Here is a 20,750-nt window from a genome sequence, read left to right as displayed (position 1 = left end):
CTGACAATGGATGTGTCTATAGAGAGCTGGGGAGATCACTCGCAGGAACTGTTGATCCGAGTCCTTTGGTCAGATCCAGAAGTGATGCTCCACATCAACGTTCTCCAGCTTTGAGCCATAAGACATGGCTTACATGTGTTCCTCACAAGACTAGCACATTAAGCAGCGCTCATCATGACGGACAATACAACAACTTTTTACATGGCCACGCACGGAGAAACGCAATACCAAACTCTCAAGTAAGATGCGCAACAGCTATTGGACCAGGCCATTTCACACAGTCGACATCACCCTGGAACATACACCAGGCGGATGGGCTTAGTTGACAACTGTCACTGACTGGCTGTCAGACTGCACAAGTAGGAACTCCACCAGGAACAAGTCGACTTCATCTTCCAAAAGTGGGGTCAGCCCACACTGGATTTTTTTGCCCCCCAGAAAACAAAATTCTGGTGCTGCACCAGCAGATTTTGGCAACCAGAGACTATGGGCAATGCCATTTCAATCAGAGACTCCAATGTCTTTGCTAGCACCTTTTGTCTGTTTCCCCTGATTCCCAGGGTTCTGAGGAAGGCAAAGGTGGATCACTGTACCCTGATCCTCATTGCACAGGCGTTGCCACACTAGCACTAGTAGAGCGAAATTCTGAAACACCTACATGTTGATATCTTCACTGAAACTGCACTCCTGGCTCCTCTCCAGACACCACAAGTCTCTAAACAGCATGATACCTGATCACTTAGAGTTCAGTAACATGGTTTTGCTGTCAGAATATAGGAACATCCTGGTGCAGGCTCAACAACATAAATGCATAATGCCAATTGTAAGCATTTTTCTATCTGGCGCAAAAGCAAATGTTTGCATCCGTTCTATATCCAGCCTTACCAAATACTCCATGCTTGTTGGATTGTAGGAGTCCATCTAGAACAGTATCAAAATGTAGGTGTACCGCAGACACACCATCCACATTCTCTCAAAGAATCATAAAACAGTTTAAGAAAGGAATGTTAAGAGGATTTCTGCCTCGTCCTTGCCCTCTTGTAACATGGAAACACTAGCACTACGAGTCAGCTGATGCTGCATCCATTTGTGTCCATCCACAAGGCAACCCTAAAGTTTATCTATTTGAAGACACTTCATCATTGACATCCTCTCACCACCCTGGTACGTCAATGCCACTAGGGCGGACTGAACCTCCTCGAACAAAGAAAGGAGGGAGTTCTTTGAAAAAAACTATTGGACAAAGCAGGATCCAGACTTATTAAAAATACCTCGGTTCTAGGGTGGGGAGAGCATGCCGATGGAAAACCATGACACCATTGTGTGTGTGTGTGAGATTTCCTCTTTCATAAAGGATGACTTTCCTCGTCAGCATGGCATAAATCATGTGACGTCCAAACTCTGGATTGATGGTTATTTCTGTAAGATTACGAAACAACATATCTTCTGTCTTTCTTCTTTCGTTCCTTGCGCGGTCGTATTCATTTTTGTGTTTTCATTGTTAGCATGCATCACCTTCTTCCACAGCAAAGCCAACATCTACTCCAGGGATTATTAGAGTTGTCCCTTCTATCGCATTGGCTGAATTTTGGGTTGCTTCAAATGAGATGTATATGCTACTAATCAAACGTTAAGCTGTGGAGCGATTTTAATACTTTGTACTGCTTTTTAATATTATTTTAGGTTTGTAGGCAATACCGACTTCCCTAATTGAAATGCTGCAGCTGCAAAGCAGTGGTGTATTTTATAGTCCTATATTGGCAAAAGGCAGAGATGCCATTCAAAGTAAGCCTGGTGCTTCTATTGCAAAACTAAAGCGAACCAAATGTAGTGAATATAATGCGATTCAGAAAAGCATATTAGGTAGAAAACGTTACTTGTATTCTTGAAGAAAGCTTTGTTTGATTTGGGTAGATTTGTCTGGAGGAAATGGTTATGGATGTCGTGATAATGGTGTGGAGTGGGTTGGCAGCCACACATCCCCTGTTCTTTAAAAAACAAAACCTTGTTTTTGCTAAGGAAGTGTGATTTGTAGGCTGTATTACTTTATTATTTTTGTTAGTCAAAGAGAAGGTAGCCAAGCCTGCACTCTTCTGTGTTAGCAGTTTATCTGGGGTATTCTGGAAAAAAAATGGATGAAGTAGCTCAGTTGACACCCATTCAGTGATATTGCTGATCTTACCAGTGATTGTTCTTAACCATATTGAGCAACAGAGAATTCACCCAATGTGATTTTAACACCTTTTGCCTTGCATTCCCATTTAATTTGATAGGATGTAGACGCTGCTGATGAATCTGTAGATCTGAGTCAGACAGTTCACATTGTGCCAGAGCCCCTCGAAGAAGAAAAGGAAAAGTTACCAGAATGGAGTGAGAAGGTCGCCCATGGTATTTTGTCAGGTACTATCCAAATTCATATCTGCCTCATAATTCCTTAAGTTTAACATCATGGATTTGTTCCAAATCCACAATAAAGTAAAGACCTGTATTTTAGGTGACCTAAAATGGTACAAGTCATGCATAGCATACACCTTCTGCTAATAAGTTAATTTTGGTTCTTAAAATGGTAATAGGCCAAACTGCCCCACTTGTGTGATTTCATTTTCCAGTATCATGAGTATGGTTGAGCAATAACCGCCCTTTACCAAAGTCTGCCTCTTAATGTTTTTGCCTTATTTTGAAGTGCTTTGCTCTTGTATTGAAGACAGTTCGCTGTGGAGATATGTGGAGGCTTGGAAACCTCATCTGGTACATTTATTTTAATACCAATAACCCACACCTCTTTAACAGTTACAACTGGAAATGCACTTTCGTGGCCATGTGATTCAAACACCCTTTTGTGATGCCACCAGAACATTGTAGTTTAATGTAGATCTTTGAGATCAGGTGTAAGAAATTAGGCTTTTATTTGAAAAAATAGAGTACATTTTAATAAATAAAATTACTCCAAATGGGAAAAAACCCAATAAGGGGAACCAAAGCGAATATTTTAAATACAATTTCACACTTGGTAACCAGGTATTCTAATGGGCGCTCTACTCTAGTTACGGGTTAAGGTACACGTTTTTGTAAATATTCTATTGGTTACCAATTCAATCTTATATATACCCTCCACCGGAGAGTAAAAAGCATTCAAAAGTCGACCCGAGCACGCAGTAAGTAGTTCCAACAGCTTTTGTTGTATAAACCGTTCTTGAATTATTGAGAAAGTCCAATAGTTTCAGATTCAATGCCCATGAATTTATTAAGTCTCTTCAAATCAAATCTCAATTTCAGGTAGTTTTTCTAGGCACTGCTAGATATCCACTTCCAAAGGTAAACAGCCTTCAGTTCAGACAGAAAAATACAGCCAACACGTGTTCTGTCGTGCAACGTAGTGCACTAATGACTTCTTCAGGGCTGATTGAAACAATGTAAAGTCAATACCGCGAAAGGGAGGACCTGGTAGTAGACTCCCTTTGATACAACCTCGAAATAGTACCTCACTGATTCAGTTTCTCTAGTATACATTCTTTATCATGTTGTCAATTGGTAAATCATGTAAATCTTAAGTAACATTTTAATCATCGTAGATAGAAGATGTATTGCAAGCCTTTAACTGGCTGAATTCGGTTGTCCCAATCTGAAAAAACTACTCTCATCCCGGTTAGATATTTCCACTGTATCACGTAAATTCTGTATCCTTAATCTATAGTGTCAATAATTAGTATTCTGTCAAGGACCATTTATAATATAGGTATCACGAGTATGTAATGTGCCTCAACTGCCAACAATTGTGCCACCAGGACTGTAGACAGTATATAAAGTGTAGAAAGTTACGGGTACGTGATCGATTGTATGTGGAACCGCGTCCCAAAACCTCACATGAGCTCCGATTGATCTCAATTAAAAGGCAAACCATTTGAAGGTCTTTCTCCGCCTAGCTGAAGTCACGGAAAGATCGGAGAAAATCTTCATAGAGGCATTTTGTAAGACTGTGGACTTTTTCTGCTGGATCGCTCTCTTGAGTACCTGTTCCTTAATCGGGAAATCAGAGAAGTTGACTAGAATAGTTTTAGGATATTTGGCCCCAGGTGTCTGATGGAAAGGAACTCGATGAGCCTGCATGATTGTCATATCCTCAGGAGTAGAGGGTAAAACGTGATCTTTAGTCAACATATTCATAAGCTGAGAAACTGATTGTATTTGATCCTGGGATTCACTCCCTTCTATAATTCCCGTAAATCAAAGATTGGAACGTCTTTCATGATTCTCCATAGATTCCAATTTCAGCTCCAGTTCTGTGATTTTTGCAAATTCAGGTATCTTACGGGATTGCAAAAGTGACATTTTTTCCTCTGTCTGAAATTCTTTGCTCCGCTGCCTGTAACAGGTTTGGCAATACCAAAACTGTCTCCTCCATTTTAGTAAGCCTTTGCTTTATTACCTCTGTATCCAAAGCTTTCTGAACTTTAAGCCAGCGTATCTGCACCAGAATTGTATTCAGCATTTTTTTCAAAGCGTCTGGCAGGAGCTCCTCAGTCACACAAGGATTTATAACTAACGATACTTGTGAGTAGATATTCAGTTCAGGAGCAACCATTGCTTGTAAGCTGAGGCCGGTGCTTTGATCTGGGAAGGGGACGAAAGAAGCTTGATCTGAAGCTCCCAAACCCCCTAAACAATTGGAGGGGTGTTATCCGGTTTCTCTTGCCCGTTTTGATTACCAGCCTCCTCAAATGTTGAATGTGTGGGCCCTGATATTGTTGTAATCGATGGCAATACTGCCACTCTGATCTCCTCACTGGAATGCTTAGGCATGACATTTGTGAACAAAGGGAAGGTTTTGGGTTTTTGAAGAGGCTGGAACTCGAGAGTTCTCCAGTATTAGGGGTGTCTTTCATAGATTCACATGCTTGAATAGTCCCACGGTAAATAAAATAGCAATAATGGGCTGATATAATCTGAATCCCTTACTACTAAATCAATCTCTTGTTGCTGTATCTGTCAGAAGCGCCTAGAGACCTGACGGTGATTTGGCGCTATATAAAATCCAGATAACAATAACAATAATGCTAAAGGCTGGCAGCTGCAAGTTCTGTAGAACCTTTTCTACTAACACTCTTAAGGACAGAGAAGGCCGTCTTCTCCTTTGGCTTCAACGTCTAAAGGACAAAGATTCTGCCCTGTCAGATGCAGAAAGTTTTCAATCTGTTCCTTCTTCTGCCTCTATGCGTGGTAGTGTTCAGGACTTTCCATCTCCTTTCCTCAAAAAGAAGAAACTGGCCCTGCCTCTGGCTTCTGTGGTGTCTCCTACCACTCCTACTACCACTACGCTCACGAGACCTGGCTCTCAGGCGTCTTCTTCTGCCTCTAGGGGTGTTGCCACGCCTCTCAGAGTTCCGTCGTTGACGGGACCGTCTACGAGCGTTCCGACGACGAGAACCGCACTTACTGCATCCTCGACGACGACGCTAACGACGGCGTCAGCTTTCACTTCGTCGACGACGGTCTCGTCGACAACATACACATCGACGAGAGTTTCTCTGCCTTCCAAGCCTGTCGTCGACGAAAGTCTCCAAGAAATCTTCGTCGTTGACGACGACTCAGTCGACCAAAGCTCGGTCGAGGTAGACTCCGTCTACGGAGGTTCTGCCTGCGTCGACGACTGCACCGTCGACGCCCGTGCCGTCGACGACTACACCGTCAACGATTCCGTCTACGATGGATCGCCCGTCGACGATGAGTTCTTCAAAATCATCCTCGTCGACAGCAAAATCCGTTCCATCGACGGCGCCGTCGATGGTGGCACCGGTTTCATTTTCCTCATTACCTTTGGTGCCTTTGAAGACTTCAGGAGCTGATTCCACCCATCGTCGCAAAAAGGCTCCGTGCCAACAGATCCCGGATCCAGTGCCGCAACCACCTTCTCCAATGTTTGCCACTACCTCCGAGCATGAGAGTGACTCTGACAATGAGGGTGACACGTTTGGGGCAGCCCTTAGCCCCTCTGACTTGATTATAAAATGTCAGGACTCAGACACTGACGAAGATGGCGGAGACCAGGAGTCTCAACCTGAGGAGCAGTTGGTCCAAGTGCCTATGGCTACGATACCATTAACATTAATCTCAAATCTCCAACATATGTTGGACGATTACAACCGTCGCTTTCCAGCAACGCCACATGGTACTCCCGTACCAACTCCTGCTGCTGTTGCACTGCCTCCACCGTCTCTTCCGCCAACGTTGCCACCTACAACTTCGTCTCAGGTTCAGACATCTATCAGGATCCATACTACGGTTTATCCGCACGATGCAGATGATGAGGCGGTCCCAGAACGTGAAGACGGAGAGGTCCCTGACAATTTGGACGAAGATGCAGGCGACCAGGATATGGCAGAGTGGGACGATTATAGAGCACAGGAAACTCTGGTGAATCACCTCCGGTAGATATCGCCAGTTTTCATCTACTAATGGACAAAGCTCAGCGTTTCAAGTTGCCTAGATCGCAACGTGAGGAGGACTGTTTCCTCTACGATTTTAAGGACAAACCATATAAGCAGGTCCACATGATGCCAATCATCAATTTCGTTTGGAAGGAGGGAATTAAACTCATGCAAGCTCCAAACTCGTTACCTGCTCAAAAACCGCGCCTTGAGAAAAAATACCAGGCCCCAACTGGTTCTCCGGCATACTTGATTTCTCACCCTAAGCCGGACTCAATAGTCACTCAAGCTGCACAGCGTCGAGCTCGGAACCCAGCGTCTCAAATCACCGCACCTCCAGATAGAGAGGGTCGACGCCTAGACGCTATTGGCCGCAAGTTTTCAACCATGGCTTCTACTTCTGTCCGTGCGGCCAATGCCTTGGCCATTTTGGGACGCTATGACCGGCAGATGTGGTCGGACATATCTGCATGCATGGATCTTATACCGGAAGCTTCTAGGGCGGATGCCCAGCAGATTCTTCATAATGGACAGAGAGCTTCGGAAGAAATGATCGACTGTGCAGTCGATATTGCGAATACAGGTTTCCGTCTGCTTGCCGGTGCAGCTGCCCTCTGATGCCAGGGTTGGTTAAAATCCACCTCTTTCCGGCAGGAAGTCTAATCCAAAATACTGGATTTGCCGTATGATGGTGAATCGCTCTTCGGTCCTCACATCGATGATGCATTGGAGTCCATTAAGAAAGACACCGATACGGCAAAGTCTTTGGGCACGTTGCAATTGTAAATGTAAATGTAAATGTGTGGGACTTGTAAAGCGCACAGCTGCCCGTAAGCGTCCTGGCGCTGAAGACCGCTGGAGAACCCGTCCTGGCTTTCCCTGTGAGATGGTCCCTTCTGGGTATCTCCAAGGTGAAACCAGGCATCCCCGGCGTCTGTGGGGGGCCGTTGTAGAGATGAGGCAAGCTTAATGCCCAGAGTTGCCGAGTGTGATCCCTGGTTAGAGTAGGCACCGAGGCGAGAATTATCGAGTCCGCTGACCCTGGTACACGACCCTGCCGCGTCGGGAATTGAACCCTGGTCCCGGGCCGTTCTCTGCTTCCGGGTCTGCCGCCTCTAACCAGTGACCCACACCACTCAATTCCGGAAGCAGTCCTTTCGCGGTGCGCGCGGACGCGGCACTTCTTCCAATTTTCGAGGAGGGCAACAATACCGCACCTACAATCATGGGAACCAGCGTTACACTTCAACTCAGCAGACTCGTCAGCAGCCCTCCAGACCCTATAGGGGAAAGTCCTCCTATCGTGGCTCCACTCCTAAGCGCCAATGACTTTTGCCATCCCCAAAGTGTTGGAGGTCAAATCTCTCTGTTTTACTCTCAGTAGTCCTCCATCACCACGGACCGCTGGGTTTTGGACATTGTACGGCGGGGTCATACCCTAGAATTCGTCGAGATTCCTCCTCGTACTCCACCTTTTGGCCCACCTCCTCCACACCTCGAGGAGCTTTACCATCAAGTCCGTCTTCTTGTTTTAAAAGGGGCAGTCGAAGTGGTCCCGAAACATCAGAGGGGAGACGGGTTTTACTCTGGATTCTTCCTCATACTCAAGAAGACCGGAGATTGGCGACCCATTCTGGATTTGAGGGCTCTCAACCAGTTCCTAAAGTGCCAATCGTTCCGCATGCTGACATTACTGGAAATCCTGCGTCTTCTATCCAGCGAGGATTTCATGACCACCATAGACCTTCAAGACGCATACTTTCATGTCCCAATTATCCAACAACATCGCCAGTACCTGCGTTTCAAAGTGGGACAAATGCACTATCAGTTCAAGGTCCTGCCCTTCGGGCTGCGATCAGCTCCTCGTGTGTTCACGAAAGTACTGGCCCCCGTGGTGGCTCACCTGCGTCTCCAGGGTGTTCAAATCTTTCCATATTTGGACGATTACCTCCTCAAGTCTCAAACCCACCATCAGCTATGTCAGGACACTCTTCTTTGCCAGCAGGTGTTTCAATCCCTGGGGTTAACCATCAACGTCGAAAAGTTACAGTTTGCACCTCTGCAAACGAGAAACTTCTTGGGAGCGATCCTGGACACGAAACTTTCAAAAGCGTTCGTCTTGCAGGAGCGACGACAGAAGATCCTTCGTCTAGTCTCCCTCATTCGAAGAAAAAAGTCAGTTTCTGTTCGGACGTTAAAGTCATTTTTGGGAATGGCATCATCTTGTATCGCACTGATCCCAAATTGCAGATTGCGAACCCGTCCCATTCAGGAGGAACTGGACTTACAGTGGCGTCAGGTCTCCGGGTCTTTCAACGACCTAGTCGCGGTCACGCCCGCATGAGAAAAGGCTTGCTTTGATGGGCGCGGCCAACCAATTTGGAGACGGGAACGTCGTTCCTCGTTCACGCACCAGATCTCACGCTCACGACGGACGCCTCTCTGGAGGGGTGGGGCGCTCATCTCCAAGGCCTATCCATAAAAGGCAAGTGGACTCCGCCCCAACGCAAGTGGCATATCAACAGGCTGGAGTTGATGGCGATCTTCCTTGCGCTCAAATCGTTCCTACCTGTAGTTCACGGGGAGTCAGTGCTTATCCAAACGCACAACACCACCAGCATGCACTACGTGAACAAACAGGGAGGAACCAAGTCTCCACATCTGTCTCGCTTGGCCTAAGTCGATCTGGAACTGGGCTCTCCAACATCAGATCACCTTGACGGCTGTCCATCTGCCGGGCGTGTCCAACATCCTGGCGGACTCTCTGAGCAGGTCCACTTCCTCAACACACGAATGGGAATTGCACCAGCCGACTCTGGATCTTGTGTTCCACCGATGGGGTCACCCAGCTCTAGACCTTTTTGCAACACTGGAGAACCGGAAATGCCCGTCTTACGCAAGTTGGCATCCCCACCCCGGGTCGTGCGGGAATGCCCTTTTGATCGATTGGTGCGATCTATTCGCTTACGCTTTTCCGCCGATTCCGCTAGTACCGCGGGTGCTGTGGAAGATGCGGAGACAGCCCTGCCACATCATATTGATCGCACCTCGTTGGCCCAGACAGGCATGGTTTTCGGAATTGCTTCTGCTGTCCCAGTGCGAGCCCATCCCTCTGCGACCCCGTCCAGACGTCCTACCGATGGACAGGGGCCAAGTGTGCCATCCGGACCCCTCCACGCTACAGTTGTCGGCATGGAACCTGAGCACCTTGAATTCGCAAACTTGAACATATCTCAGGAGTGCAGAGACATCCTTGCTCAGGCTAGGGCTCCGTCTACCATCAAAACTTACAAACTCAAGTGGAAGAGATTTTGTCATTGGTGCGTGGCAGCGAATGTCCACCCCATCCATTACACTCCGGAGCAGCTTCTTCCGTTCTTCTTGAGTCTCGCTCAGTCAGGACTTTCACATGCTACCCTGAGAGTTTTCCTAGCTGCAATCTCTCGTTTTCGACATGATGGTTCTTCTTCCCTCTGTTCATCCAGAATCATAAGGCAATTCTTCAAAGGGCTCTTCCGCAAGTTCCCACCTGTTCGGCACCCTCCTCCATCTTCGCACCTCAATGTTGTCTTATCTCAACTTATGAAGTCACCATTTGAGCCTATCCATAAGGCGGATATCAAATTCCTCACCTGGAAAGTTGCGCTGCTTTTAGCTTTGACTTCTTCTCGTCGTGTGAGCGACCTTCACGCTTTTACTGTCAAGCCGCCTTATCTACAGTTCAAACCTAACGGAGTGGCACTTCGCACCAACCCCTCTTTCCTACCTAAAGTGCCTACGGATTTTCATCTAAATGAGCCTGTGTTCCTACGAACTTTCTTTCCGGACCCAAGCTCTCCGGCGATACAGCGCTTACATTCTTTGGACATCAAACGATGTCTTAAATTCTGCATTTTTTCCGTGTATCAAGAGGGAGAGAAAGGACCAGAAAGCTAGTCCGTATCCCCGAATTTATATGTGGTTAATCAAAAATGGACTAGCTCGAATAGACAGGATTTAGCAAAAGTTAATTTTTACTTTTTGTTCAAGGACTCAAGTATGTTTCGTCACGGGGCACCTGGTAAGTGTGCTCATGAAGCCCTCACCCACCAACCTAGTTGGTGGCATGCTTCATCATCGGGCCCACCCAGTGACACCTAGCGTGTCCCGGGTGTGCTTCGACGCCTGATTACAGCGGAGCAGGTATGTCGCTGAGTGTGCGGTGAAGGGTGTTATGGAAAGTGAGTTAAAACGGCTTGGCGGGGATCCCAGTGCCCGGGGGCAAATTAGACTTTAATGGCTGGGTCACCGTCGGCGGTTAAAAATAAGGCTGTTGGATGTTAGAGGCGAGTTACGACCTCCCACATCCTGAAATGGGCCAACATGTTTCAGCCAGTGCCTTATGAGTAAGCTGGCTTTCTTCAGGACGGATAAAATATGTGTGTGTGTTTAAAACTAGTGGGTGTATACTTCAGACTATGTGTATACACGCCCTAAAGTGTTTTTCTATGTGTGAGAGGGGAATTCCCTTCTCAAAAACACCTGTACATATAACATATAAGGACAAGGACAAAACATACAAGGAAAGAAAGGAGTCACTTGGCTGTATTTCATTGTATACATCTGGCTGCCGACTTTATAGCGTGGTGGGTGCAGGCTATAAGCGGCTAGAGTGTAATGGTATTGGTGGTACCATTATAGTGGGGTACGCACTAGAAGTTCGAGGTGAAGTGGCTAAAACACGGTATGTACATCAATGGTGCATAAGTGGTAAAAAAGGAAACGCAAGAATTCTTTCTTACGCTAGTTTTGGTAATATGCTACTTCAAGGCTGGGAAGTGGCAAGGGTTGGCCCTGTTGGGAGAGAAACAGGTTTTGGCCACTTAGATATAGGGAGACCTGTAGGGGAGAAAAACGCTTACCAGTGGTGGTGGTGGTGGTGGATCAGCATACTCACAGAATTACTGGGCAGAGCCTGCTCTGGACCTGTAGTGCCTCCTTCGCAGAACCGGTGAATAATGGCCACAGTTGCTGGGGTTTTATACTATGGTCAATTGTATAATTGTTTGCACCTGTATGGTAAAGGAAAGAGTAGAGAGACTCGATTCGCCGAGTCATTGTGCTCGCGCGGGTGCCCAGGTGCTTAAAGAGCAGTGGCGGTAGTTCGCGCATGCGCGGTACTGCACGGTCGCATAGCGCATGCGCGGGAGCGAGTGTTATGTCAGCGCATGCGCGTTTAAGGAAATGCGCGTGTGTGGAAGGCGCGCATGTGTCAGGGGTTGATTAGTGCCGTCACTGTGTCTGGTGATAGGAGTGATATTGGCGTCTATGCACGGGGCTAACGTGGCATAAAATCAAAGCGGTGCCGGTGTCACCATCAAGGGTGGAATTCTCTAACCTCAGTATTGTGGACAGAGGGGCTCTATCCTCAAGGGGTATTTTGTATCACCATCATGGGTGGGATTCCATGACCTCAGTATTAACCATCATGGGTGGGGTTCCATGACCTCAGTATTAGACCAATGGGGCTCTATCCTCAAGGGAATATTTACAAGGGGTTTCTAGTGGGGTAGTATCAGCAGATTGATCAGGGTGTCATTTCTAGTGGGGTTGTTTCAGCAGGTTGATCAGGGTGAGGACATAGCCTTTAGGTCACGAGTATGCCTTTAGGTCACGAGTGTGCCAGGGAGTTCCAGGGGATGGCATCGTTGAGGCCCTCAGTGGCTGTGGAAAGGCGATGTATCCATCGCTGTTCTTTGCCCCGGAGTTTTTTGTCATTATCCGTAATGCTTTCTGGGATTTGTTCAATAATTGTCCAAGTCAAGTCATTGGGTGTATGACAGTGGGTGATGATAAATTCTGCATTGCCAGAACTGCCTCCTTCCGCAAGTCCAATCAACTGTTCATTGCTTACGGACGACTGCGTAAGGGGCATCCAGTTTCCAAACCAACAATTGCCCGCTGGCTTTCTTCAGCCATTACCTTCTGCCATTTTCAAGCTAGCAAACCATTGCAGTCTTCAGTGAGGGCTCATTCTACGAGGGCGATTTCTTCATCCACCGCCTTGTTTGCTGGTGTGCCTCTTCATCAGATCTGCCGTGCAGCGACATGGTCCAGCAGGCACACCTTCACCAAGCATTACTGTTTGGATGCCATCAATGAAGCGGATACCGCTGTGGGACTGGCAGTGCTTCGCCATCTTTTCCATTAAGGTGAGACTCTGTTCCCTCCTCCTTGCTCTTTTTGCTGTGATTGCTATGATGTTTTACATGACTGTATTATTATTATTACTGTCTTGCTTGCCATATGTGATTAGCAATCTCAGCTCTCAGAGGTTACTGCTTTCTATTCTATTCTATTCAAGCATGTGAATCTATGAAAGACACCCCTAATACTGGAGAAGAACAATTGTTACTTACCTGTAAACAGGTGGTTCTCCAGTATTGGTGTCTTTCATAGATTCACATGCGACCCACCCTCCTCTCCTCAGAGGCTCTCTTCTCCTCATGCACTCTTGGTCACTTTGGTGCTACGAAAATCTGAGGGCTTGAGCTTCTAAGGAGAAGGTTCTAGAGGGTGCTAGCGCCTGATTGGCTGTAATTTGGACTAACATAATGACACCAATGTGTTACAGATAGTTTTTTCTCTTTACCATGCATTCCTATGTAGGAATCGTTTTAGAGGTTTTCAGTTGTATTTCCTCTCCTTTATTATGTATTATGTTTTTCATTTATATATATATCTTTAGTATTATTGCTATTTTATTTACCGTGGGACTCCCACTTCGACGACGGGGAATATTCAAGCATGTGAATCTATGAAAGACACCAATACTGCAGAACCACCTGTTTACAGGTAAGTAACAATTGTTCTTTTATCTGACCCCACGTTTATCATTAGTGGAATGGAGGTTGGAGATGGAGTTGAATTCTCTGAGCTATTAGAAATTAAACAGGAGTTATTAGCTTTTTCTATTGCTGCTGACTTAGGCTTGTGCAAAAATAAACCTTCCGTTGTCCCCCTTCCCTCTTCTTCGAGTGGCTAACACAGGATTGAAAGAAAAAGCAGGAGCGCCTCCCGAGCTCTCCATCTGCTTGTTTAGCCAGCCAGCCACCCTCCTCTGTGAGGCCTTCTTGCGTTGTTTAGGGGGGGGACAGGAGGAACTGGTGAATCAATTTTTGTGCGGAGTTGTCGCATGACAGTAGGGTGCATGTGCTACAAGTGCATCGAATACCAAAGCCTTGCCTTTCTGCTATTGTGAGTCACGCATATACCTCCCATGAGTGCTGGCAAACTAGCACGGCCCTACATAAGCCTACCTTACATTTCGCCTTGGCCACTTCTTTACAGTCGTATCAGCCCCTCTTCCAGGCTCCACCAGCTGAGTAGGAGTAATCAAGAGCAATCAGCCCTCTAAACAGAGGAGACCTCTGTATAGCTCTGCAGAGCTTGACGGCAGCTGAGACCAGGCCTCATACATTTCCAATAACTTAGCAACAGCTGGCACAAAGTCTCCTTGCCTCGAAATCCTCAGCAAACGCAGACACCACACTTGTGCCAGGCTCCACTACCTCAGTATAGGTTAATCAGCCCACTGGACCAAGGGCGGAAGTGGAGGAAGAAAAACAAACCCTTGAAAAAACTGCAGGAACAGCTCTCCAATCCTCATTACGCCTCCATCATCATTCCTTTAGCTCTTTTTCCCAGCAAAATCAAACCGCCGTGGTTCAAAGTGGCATTTTCCAAAATCCCTTAAACGCAACACCGGCTCGGTCTTTCCAAAACTTTTAACGCCTCATTTCGGAGCACCTAACCGCTGCTGGAGCTCTGAGTACGAGGCAGAGCGCCAGCGTATGCTTGCGAATGGGGTGAGGGGGCTGGCCTGGAGGATCCAGTCCACAGTCAGCAGCAGGACATGGTGCAGCCGCTGCCGACCATTCGTGATATTCTTGTTGTGCCTGACCGGTACCTAGGCACAAGTTAAGACTGACTGGGATGGAACATGGGTTAGATGCAGAAACCAGGTTCAAGCTGGTTTTAAGTTTTTTCCTTCTGGCTTAGTCTCTGAAATGGGCATCAGAAATCCTCAGCGGGCAAGGAAGCAGGCATCGTTGGATAGCTGCTTGACGAGGTCTTGGTAAAACAATTGGCTTTTGACTGGAAATCTTAGAGAGGGAGAAAATTTAATTTCACACCCAGAGAGTGTTCTAGTTGACCAGATTTTGGCACCTTTGCTGGGAGAAGATTTCTACCTTTGGATTCAGTAACTTTTTTTAAACTTGGTATCTTTCAGTTGGGCAAGGCTACAGCTATAGCCAAAGAGGGCTCTATAAGGTCAGATACCTTCTCGGGGAGGTCCCGCTGAATTGAACTTGCTGCAGCAGAAAAGCTCCAAGTGGGAGCAACCTGAACTTTTGGCCAAGTGGCAGAACCTCTTTGTTGGATCGGCTTGGCAGTATGGTCCCAGTCCACTGGAGCTCTTTGGAGCAAAATATTTGTAAGTCACAGCTTTCAGGGTATGTTATGAGGAGTACATTTTCAATCAGGCAAGGGTCCAGGACCTTTGGGACAGCACTTGGGGGTCAAGATTCATTCCAGCAGAGTCAAGCAGTAGAGCCTAGGGTATGTCTAGTTGGAACTGGTCAGCTGTGCATTTGAGAAAAGCCCTCCTGTAGCTTGTTGTGTCCCTGTAGTGTGAAAAGGTGATCCTCCTTATGACCCTAGGAATCCACTTATTTTTCCTGGGTACAAGAGGGAGAGCAGGTCCAGGCTTCTAGGCTTTTCTCTAATCACAAACAGAAAGTCTAGTCCTCTTCTGTTCTTCCATCGGTCCAGAATGTGTTCTGATGAGGGTACTGTGGATTCCACATTTATGCTTGGCGCCAACATGTGGGTGGGGGGTGACTCCTGGCCCTTCCATAACCAATACAGTAAAAGTACCCAGGGGCAGCCCTACCCACTTTTTCAGCACTTCTCCTTTGTGCTGTACTGCAAACCGTCCCACAGTACCGCTACTACCTAAAACTAAGATGGCAGAGCCTTCTGCCCATGTGCAGAGCTCCTGTGACCCCCCTATAGGTTTGGCCAGGAAAATGAACAACCCCTCCTCTGTGGTTTCTCATCACTGGAATTGGTGCCTGGCTGACTAGAGGCACAAAGGAGGTGGCAGGCCCACTGCCTATGACATGGTGGGCCTCTTTAAAGTTAATTAAGTTCCAGGGTATTGGTTACCGGGTGTCCCAGGCTGGAGGACATTAGGATACCACACCTAGCACGTTTTCTGTGCGATCATTCCCCAATCTGCTGTGAAGTGATTGGCCCAAGGTCTTGGCGGATGCCTGGGATTATACTCTAGGACCCGGAGGGACGGGATGCCCCTTGGCAGTCCTTGACAGATTACTTCGAGACAAACTGGGGCTCCACTAGTAGTAGATCTAAAGAATGGGAGCCCTAAAAGCCGTATTAAGGGGCACCTGCATGGGGTTGACAAACAGGGTACAACGGCAACTGCAGGCTGGCCTGACCAGGGAGGAATCCGCACCAGCTAAGGTGCAGGCGACTCAGCTACCCACTGCTTGCAGACTCAGGGAAGAGCACATGATTCATGGGTGCATAACAGACACCTGGAACCGACTGAATAGGTACATATTAAAACAATGCAGGCAGCAACTGCATCGGAGGGCGACAAATATGGCCATCTCTTGGCCTGGATCATCCGAAGAGAACACATCCCACCACTCATGACACACTTGATCAGAATGGGTATCGTTGATGAGTTTTGAATACACCTACAAAAAGTCTCAACAGTGGACCCAACAATTGACACCCATGCTTACAGTACATTTTGGGTCGGCTGCAGCGGAGGCTTTGGAGGAGTAACTATTCCTATAGGAAATCAGAACTGCCTTGAAAAAGCTTCTGAGGTCTGAGGGGCGCTTTGGAATCTATCAGGCATACTTGGCCTCCTTATTGCAGGGACTCCTGGAAGTCTTTCTAGAGGCCATGGATGTATGGATACTGTCTCTAATCATGCGGGAGGGCAAAATATGCATGTTCCTTAAATCTGTGGCGGGGTGCGCGCTGATAACCCTGATGCCGATAGACCTCTCACAATGATTAGTTCAGATGTGCAGGTACTTTGCAAAACACTGGCCATCCGCTTAACGCTCCACATGACGGTCCATGAGGACGGATGCGGTTTCATACCAGTCAGATGCACCAGTATGAACCTTAGACGAATGACTCCTGTTCTACATGAAGTTGAACACAGTGAGGAGGAACTGGCCTTGTTCATGACAGATTTGGAAAAAGCCTTTCACACAGTGGACTTTGGCTACCTGATTGACATACTGAGAGTTATGGGTTTTGGTCCACGGTTCTGTGGGAGGGTTTGGCTACTCTACACTGCGCCCAGTGGGCGATGTAGCTTGGAGTCCTGGCAACTGAGCCATGGAACGCGGCAGTGCTGCCCATTATCACCACTTTTGTTCACGCTTTCAGTTGAGCCCATGGCAATTTGGGTACGCAGAGAGCTGCAGGACTGGTGCATACTAAATAGCGACACCAGGCATGGTGTTTCGCTCTATGCCGACGATGCCTTGCTTTATCCCTCCTCTCCGCAAGCTGCTCTCTTACAGCTGCTACAGCTCCTGGAAGACTTTGGGATTCTTTCAGGTCTACTGCTTAATCGTGACAAATCTCCGCTGTTCCCCATAGCCTCATTAGTCGTGCTCCGGAGGACCGATTGCCTGTCCTGGGCCTGCGCTGGAGCTGACGTAGTTTAGTTACTTTGGAATCACAGAAGCACACACCATTAAGTTACAACTTTATCTAAATATGGACAGGGTCTTTGATGCGCTGAGAACTTCTGTAACGTTTTAAAACAGGTTGCCACTCTCCTTGATTGAGATAATGGCCATAGCCAAAATGGTATTGCTGCCAAGATGCCTGTATGTGCCTGCAGAACTCATTGTGTCCCCTCTCATCTAAACTCTTCAAGCAACATTTTTATCTAATTTCTATGGGCAAGCCGCTGCCGCAGTGTCTCTGGTGATGTTGACCAAACGATATGAAGATGGGGAACGGGAAGTCCCACACCTACGTTTAGCCAAGCTGCACATCTTCAACAGGCGGCCCACTGGCTAGACCCGGGCGATAATGTGTGGAATTATTTTTACTGACTGGCAGGCTTGCAGTAGAGCAGCTGCCAAGTTGCTGATGGGAGGGTGCAGGACCCCCTCTTGCACTTCCTGTACATAATCCGACAGACCGACAGTATAGCAGCGATTTGCTCAGGTAATCTTGAAACTAGTTCCATTCCACAGGGAGCTCACAGTATTGAAACCGGTCAGACAGATAGGCAACATATTCATTTGGGCATGGCAGGAAGGATATTACCCACCTATGTGGGGAACATATAACCCAGCGATACTGTTATCTCCTTTAAAGATGCATGCCAAGAATTCACTCTAGGGCCAGGTCACTTCTTACATCATGCTGGCCTGGCCAAATTAGCCAGAGCATCTTGGCCATGCTATCTTGCAGCGCCCAAACCCACACAAACCCTGGGGATCCTTTTAACCTGTGGGGCAGGTCTTCGCCTGAGAGCACATTGTACAGAGCTGTGCGGGTGGATGTGGCAAAGACCACACAACTTGGGTATTGGAAGGCCCCTTAGATGATGGGGACTGGACACGAATCAATTAGCTCACTCATTCAGTCTCTTTTAACACCCACTTTAAATTGATACATTATAATTTTCGTCACAGGAATTATCCCACAACACTTATCCAGAGGACCTGCATCACAAGACCCTCAACGCAGCCATATAGTTGACCTCGCGGTAGTACAGGTGGTGTAGACTTTATAAATTTAGCCTTGTAGTACCGACTGGTACACAACTTCTGGACTCAAGTGACCACTGACAGAAGTAAGGTTACACACCTACACTTGGAACTCAACCCACAGAGTTGTCTGTTGGGCAATATTAAGCACCCAAATGGTAGAAAGGTACGCTACAATTTTCTACAATTGGCATTGGTCTCAGCCAGACCGAGGGTTGCCACTAAATAGATGGGGCAGAGGGCACCTGATGTCTTGGAGTAGGGTCTGGCGAAAGAGACCCACATGCAGCTCAATAGGTGCAATGAAGGGGTGATGGAAGTCCTAGCTGAGTGCTATGCTACTGGACCCGAACCCTGATAGGATAGTGGCAGACAATGATAACAGACAAATGAGACTGGAGTTATATAAGAATGGGTGGGGAAAACGACACATAAGAATAAATACTGTGGAATGCAGAATGCACTCGCAGTAAGCTGTGCTACCAAGGGTACAGTACTGAAGACCTATGATCTCCGGAAGTGATTATTGAAATGTTATATGGACTAATGTGTGTATACTCTTACCTCGTGCATGTTACTGACTACTGATTTCTTTGTATGTTTTTTATAAAACTGAAAATAAAGGTTAAAAACAAAGTTCCTTAAGTTCCTCAGCATACCCTGATGGTCATCTTGTCAGAGGAGCAAAACAGCTTTCCACACTCAAGGCCCTGTCTTGCCTCTGGTAACAAGTTCATACTTCATTAAAGGGGCTATTCAGTTCCTGGGTGATAGTAAATGGGCCTGTAAAAGCTTTAGGAAGCAAAGAGGTAACTTTCTAAAAGTACCTGTTCAAAATATTTATTAGGAATCCAGCTTTATAATGAATTTGGCTTTAAATTAATATTTCAAAAAGTAAAAATTAACTTTGTAGCTGTTTCCTAGCAGGAGAAAGCAATATTAGATTGAATACTCTTTTCCAATTCTTTGCTACAAAACACTCCTCCCTTCTATTGTAAAAATAGCTTTTAGGGCCTTTTTACTGTGAGGACATGTATAACTTTAATCCTTTACATGTCCTTTTAAATATAAAAAGAAATGCAAAAAGATAATGGACGGAATGCTGAACATTGTCAAACATTCAACACCAGTCACAGATCTGGGTTTACTCCTCGTTATTGTGCTCGCCACGCCATTCAGGTTTAGACAGAGCCATATGCAAATCAGTGTTGACTTTGCTCCCCATAGGAACAGTCAAGCCCGAACTCCCAAACCAGGTCCACCCTGTACTGTAAAACAAGCATACTGGGACCCGATTCGGGGTATTACCCCATATCAGCCAAACTAGCTTGAAACCGATGGCGCAGCGAGCATCTGGGCGTACCCTTCCCACTTAGGTTTAAAAAGTAACACAAAAAGATGATGGAAGGAATGCTGAACATTGTCAAACATTCACCCCCAGTCATAGATCTGGGTTTAATAAATTGTTATTTTGCTTGCCACACCATTCCAGTTTAGACTTGCCATATTGAAATCAGTCTTGACCCTGCTTAGTCTTAACTGGGGTTGCGAAGTAAGCAGAAGAACGAAGATGGATTTAACCCAGAGCTAATAGTGACTGGGGGTTAGTGTCTGGAAAGTTTCAGTGCTCCATCTATCATCTTATTGTGTCTACTTTTAAATACCACAGCCCCTGCCTTATGGGCAATAAGGCCATCTGTAAGAACTGTCAGTCTTAGGGTGGTCTTCCCTTGAACATTTTTGCCTGCTTGCCTCCTCTTTTTGATGATTGTTTTTGCTGGCCTTAAGACGCTCAGCTCTTTACCCCTGCAGACCAGTGCCAAAGTGCATGTGCTCTACATTATACCAAGGATCTGTAAATTAAATGCTAGTAGTGGGAATGCAGCACTGATTTGCCACCCACACCAGTAGCCCTTAAGCATGTTTCAGGCCTGCCATTGCAGTGCTTGTGTGTGCAGTTTCACTGCCACTTCGACTTGGCATGTCAAACCTTTTGACAAGTTTCCTACTTCCCTTTTATTACACATGTCAACCCTAAGGTAGGCCCTAGGTATCCTATAGGGCATGGTGCTGTGTAAATAAAATATAGTTTTGCATGTCATGGTAGTCAAAAACCCCTACATTTGTTTATCACTACTGTGAGGCCTATTCCTCTCATAGGTTAACATTGGGAATTCCTCAGTAAACGTTTAAGCTGTAATTCCCTATTAGAAGGGAGCTGCTGTATCATGTTTTATATCTTTGGAATGTTGATGATAAATCTTCTTTATGGTAAAGTTGAATGTAACATTACTGTTTTAGAAGTGCCACTTTTAGAAAGCGCTACGCAAATAAATGATGGCCGGAATGCTGAATAAATCGTACATTCATTCCTAGTCAAGAGATCTGGGTTAAATCCATTGTTCTTTTACTCACTGTGCAACCCCAGTTTAGACTCAGCCATATGCAAATCAGTGTTGAACCTGCTCCTCATGGGAACAGTAAAGCCCGAACAGCCAAGCAA

General features: G+C 46.5%; 1 protein-coding gene across 2 annotated transcripts in view; it reads left to right on the top strand.

Moving 5' to 3' along the window:
- Positions 1–20,750, top strand: part of SPART (spartin) — a 343,637-nt gene that overhangs the window by 122,941 nt on the left and 199,946 nt on the right. For both annotated transcript variants that reach the window (XM_078657185.1, XM_078657184.1), the window contains exon 4: positions 2,274–2,400. In XM_078657185.1, the coding sequence (XP_078513311.1) occupies positions 2,274–2,400 (127 nt within the window). The remainder of the gene's footprint in view (positions 1–2,273; positions 2,401–20,750) is intronic.

This window comes from Lissotriton helveticus, chromosome 8 (genome assembly GCF_964261635.1).
Source record: "Lissotriton helveticus chromosome 8, aLisHel1.1, whole genome shotgun sequence".
In the NCBI taxonomy this organism is placed as follows: domain Eukaryota; kingdom Metazoa; phylum Chordata; class Amphibia; order Caudata; family Salamandridae; genus Lissotriton; species Lissotriton helveticus.
The sequence above is the reverse complement of the archived record's forward strand: the minus strand, read 5'-3'. Positions and strand labels throughout refer to the sequence as shown.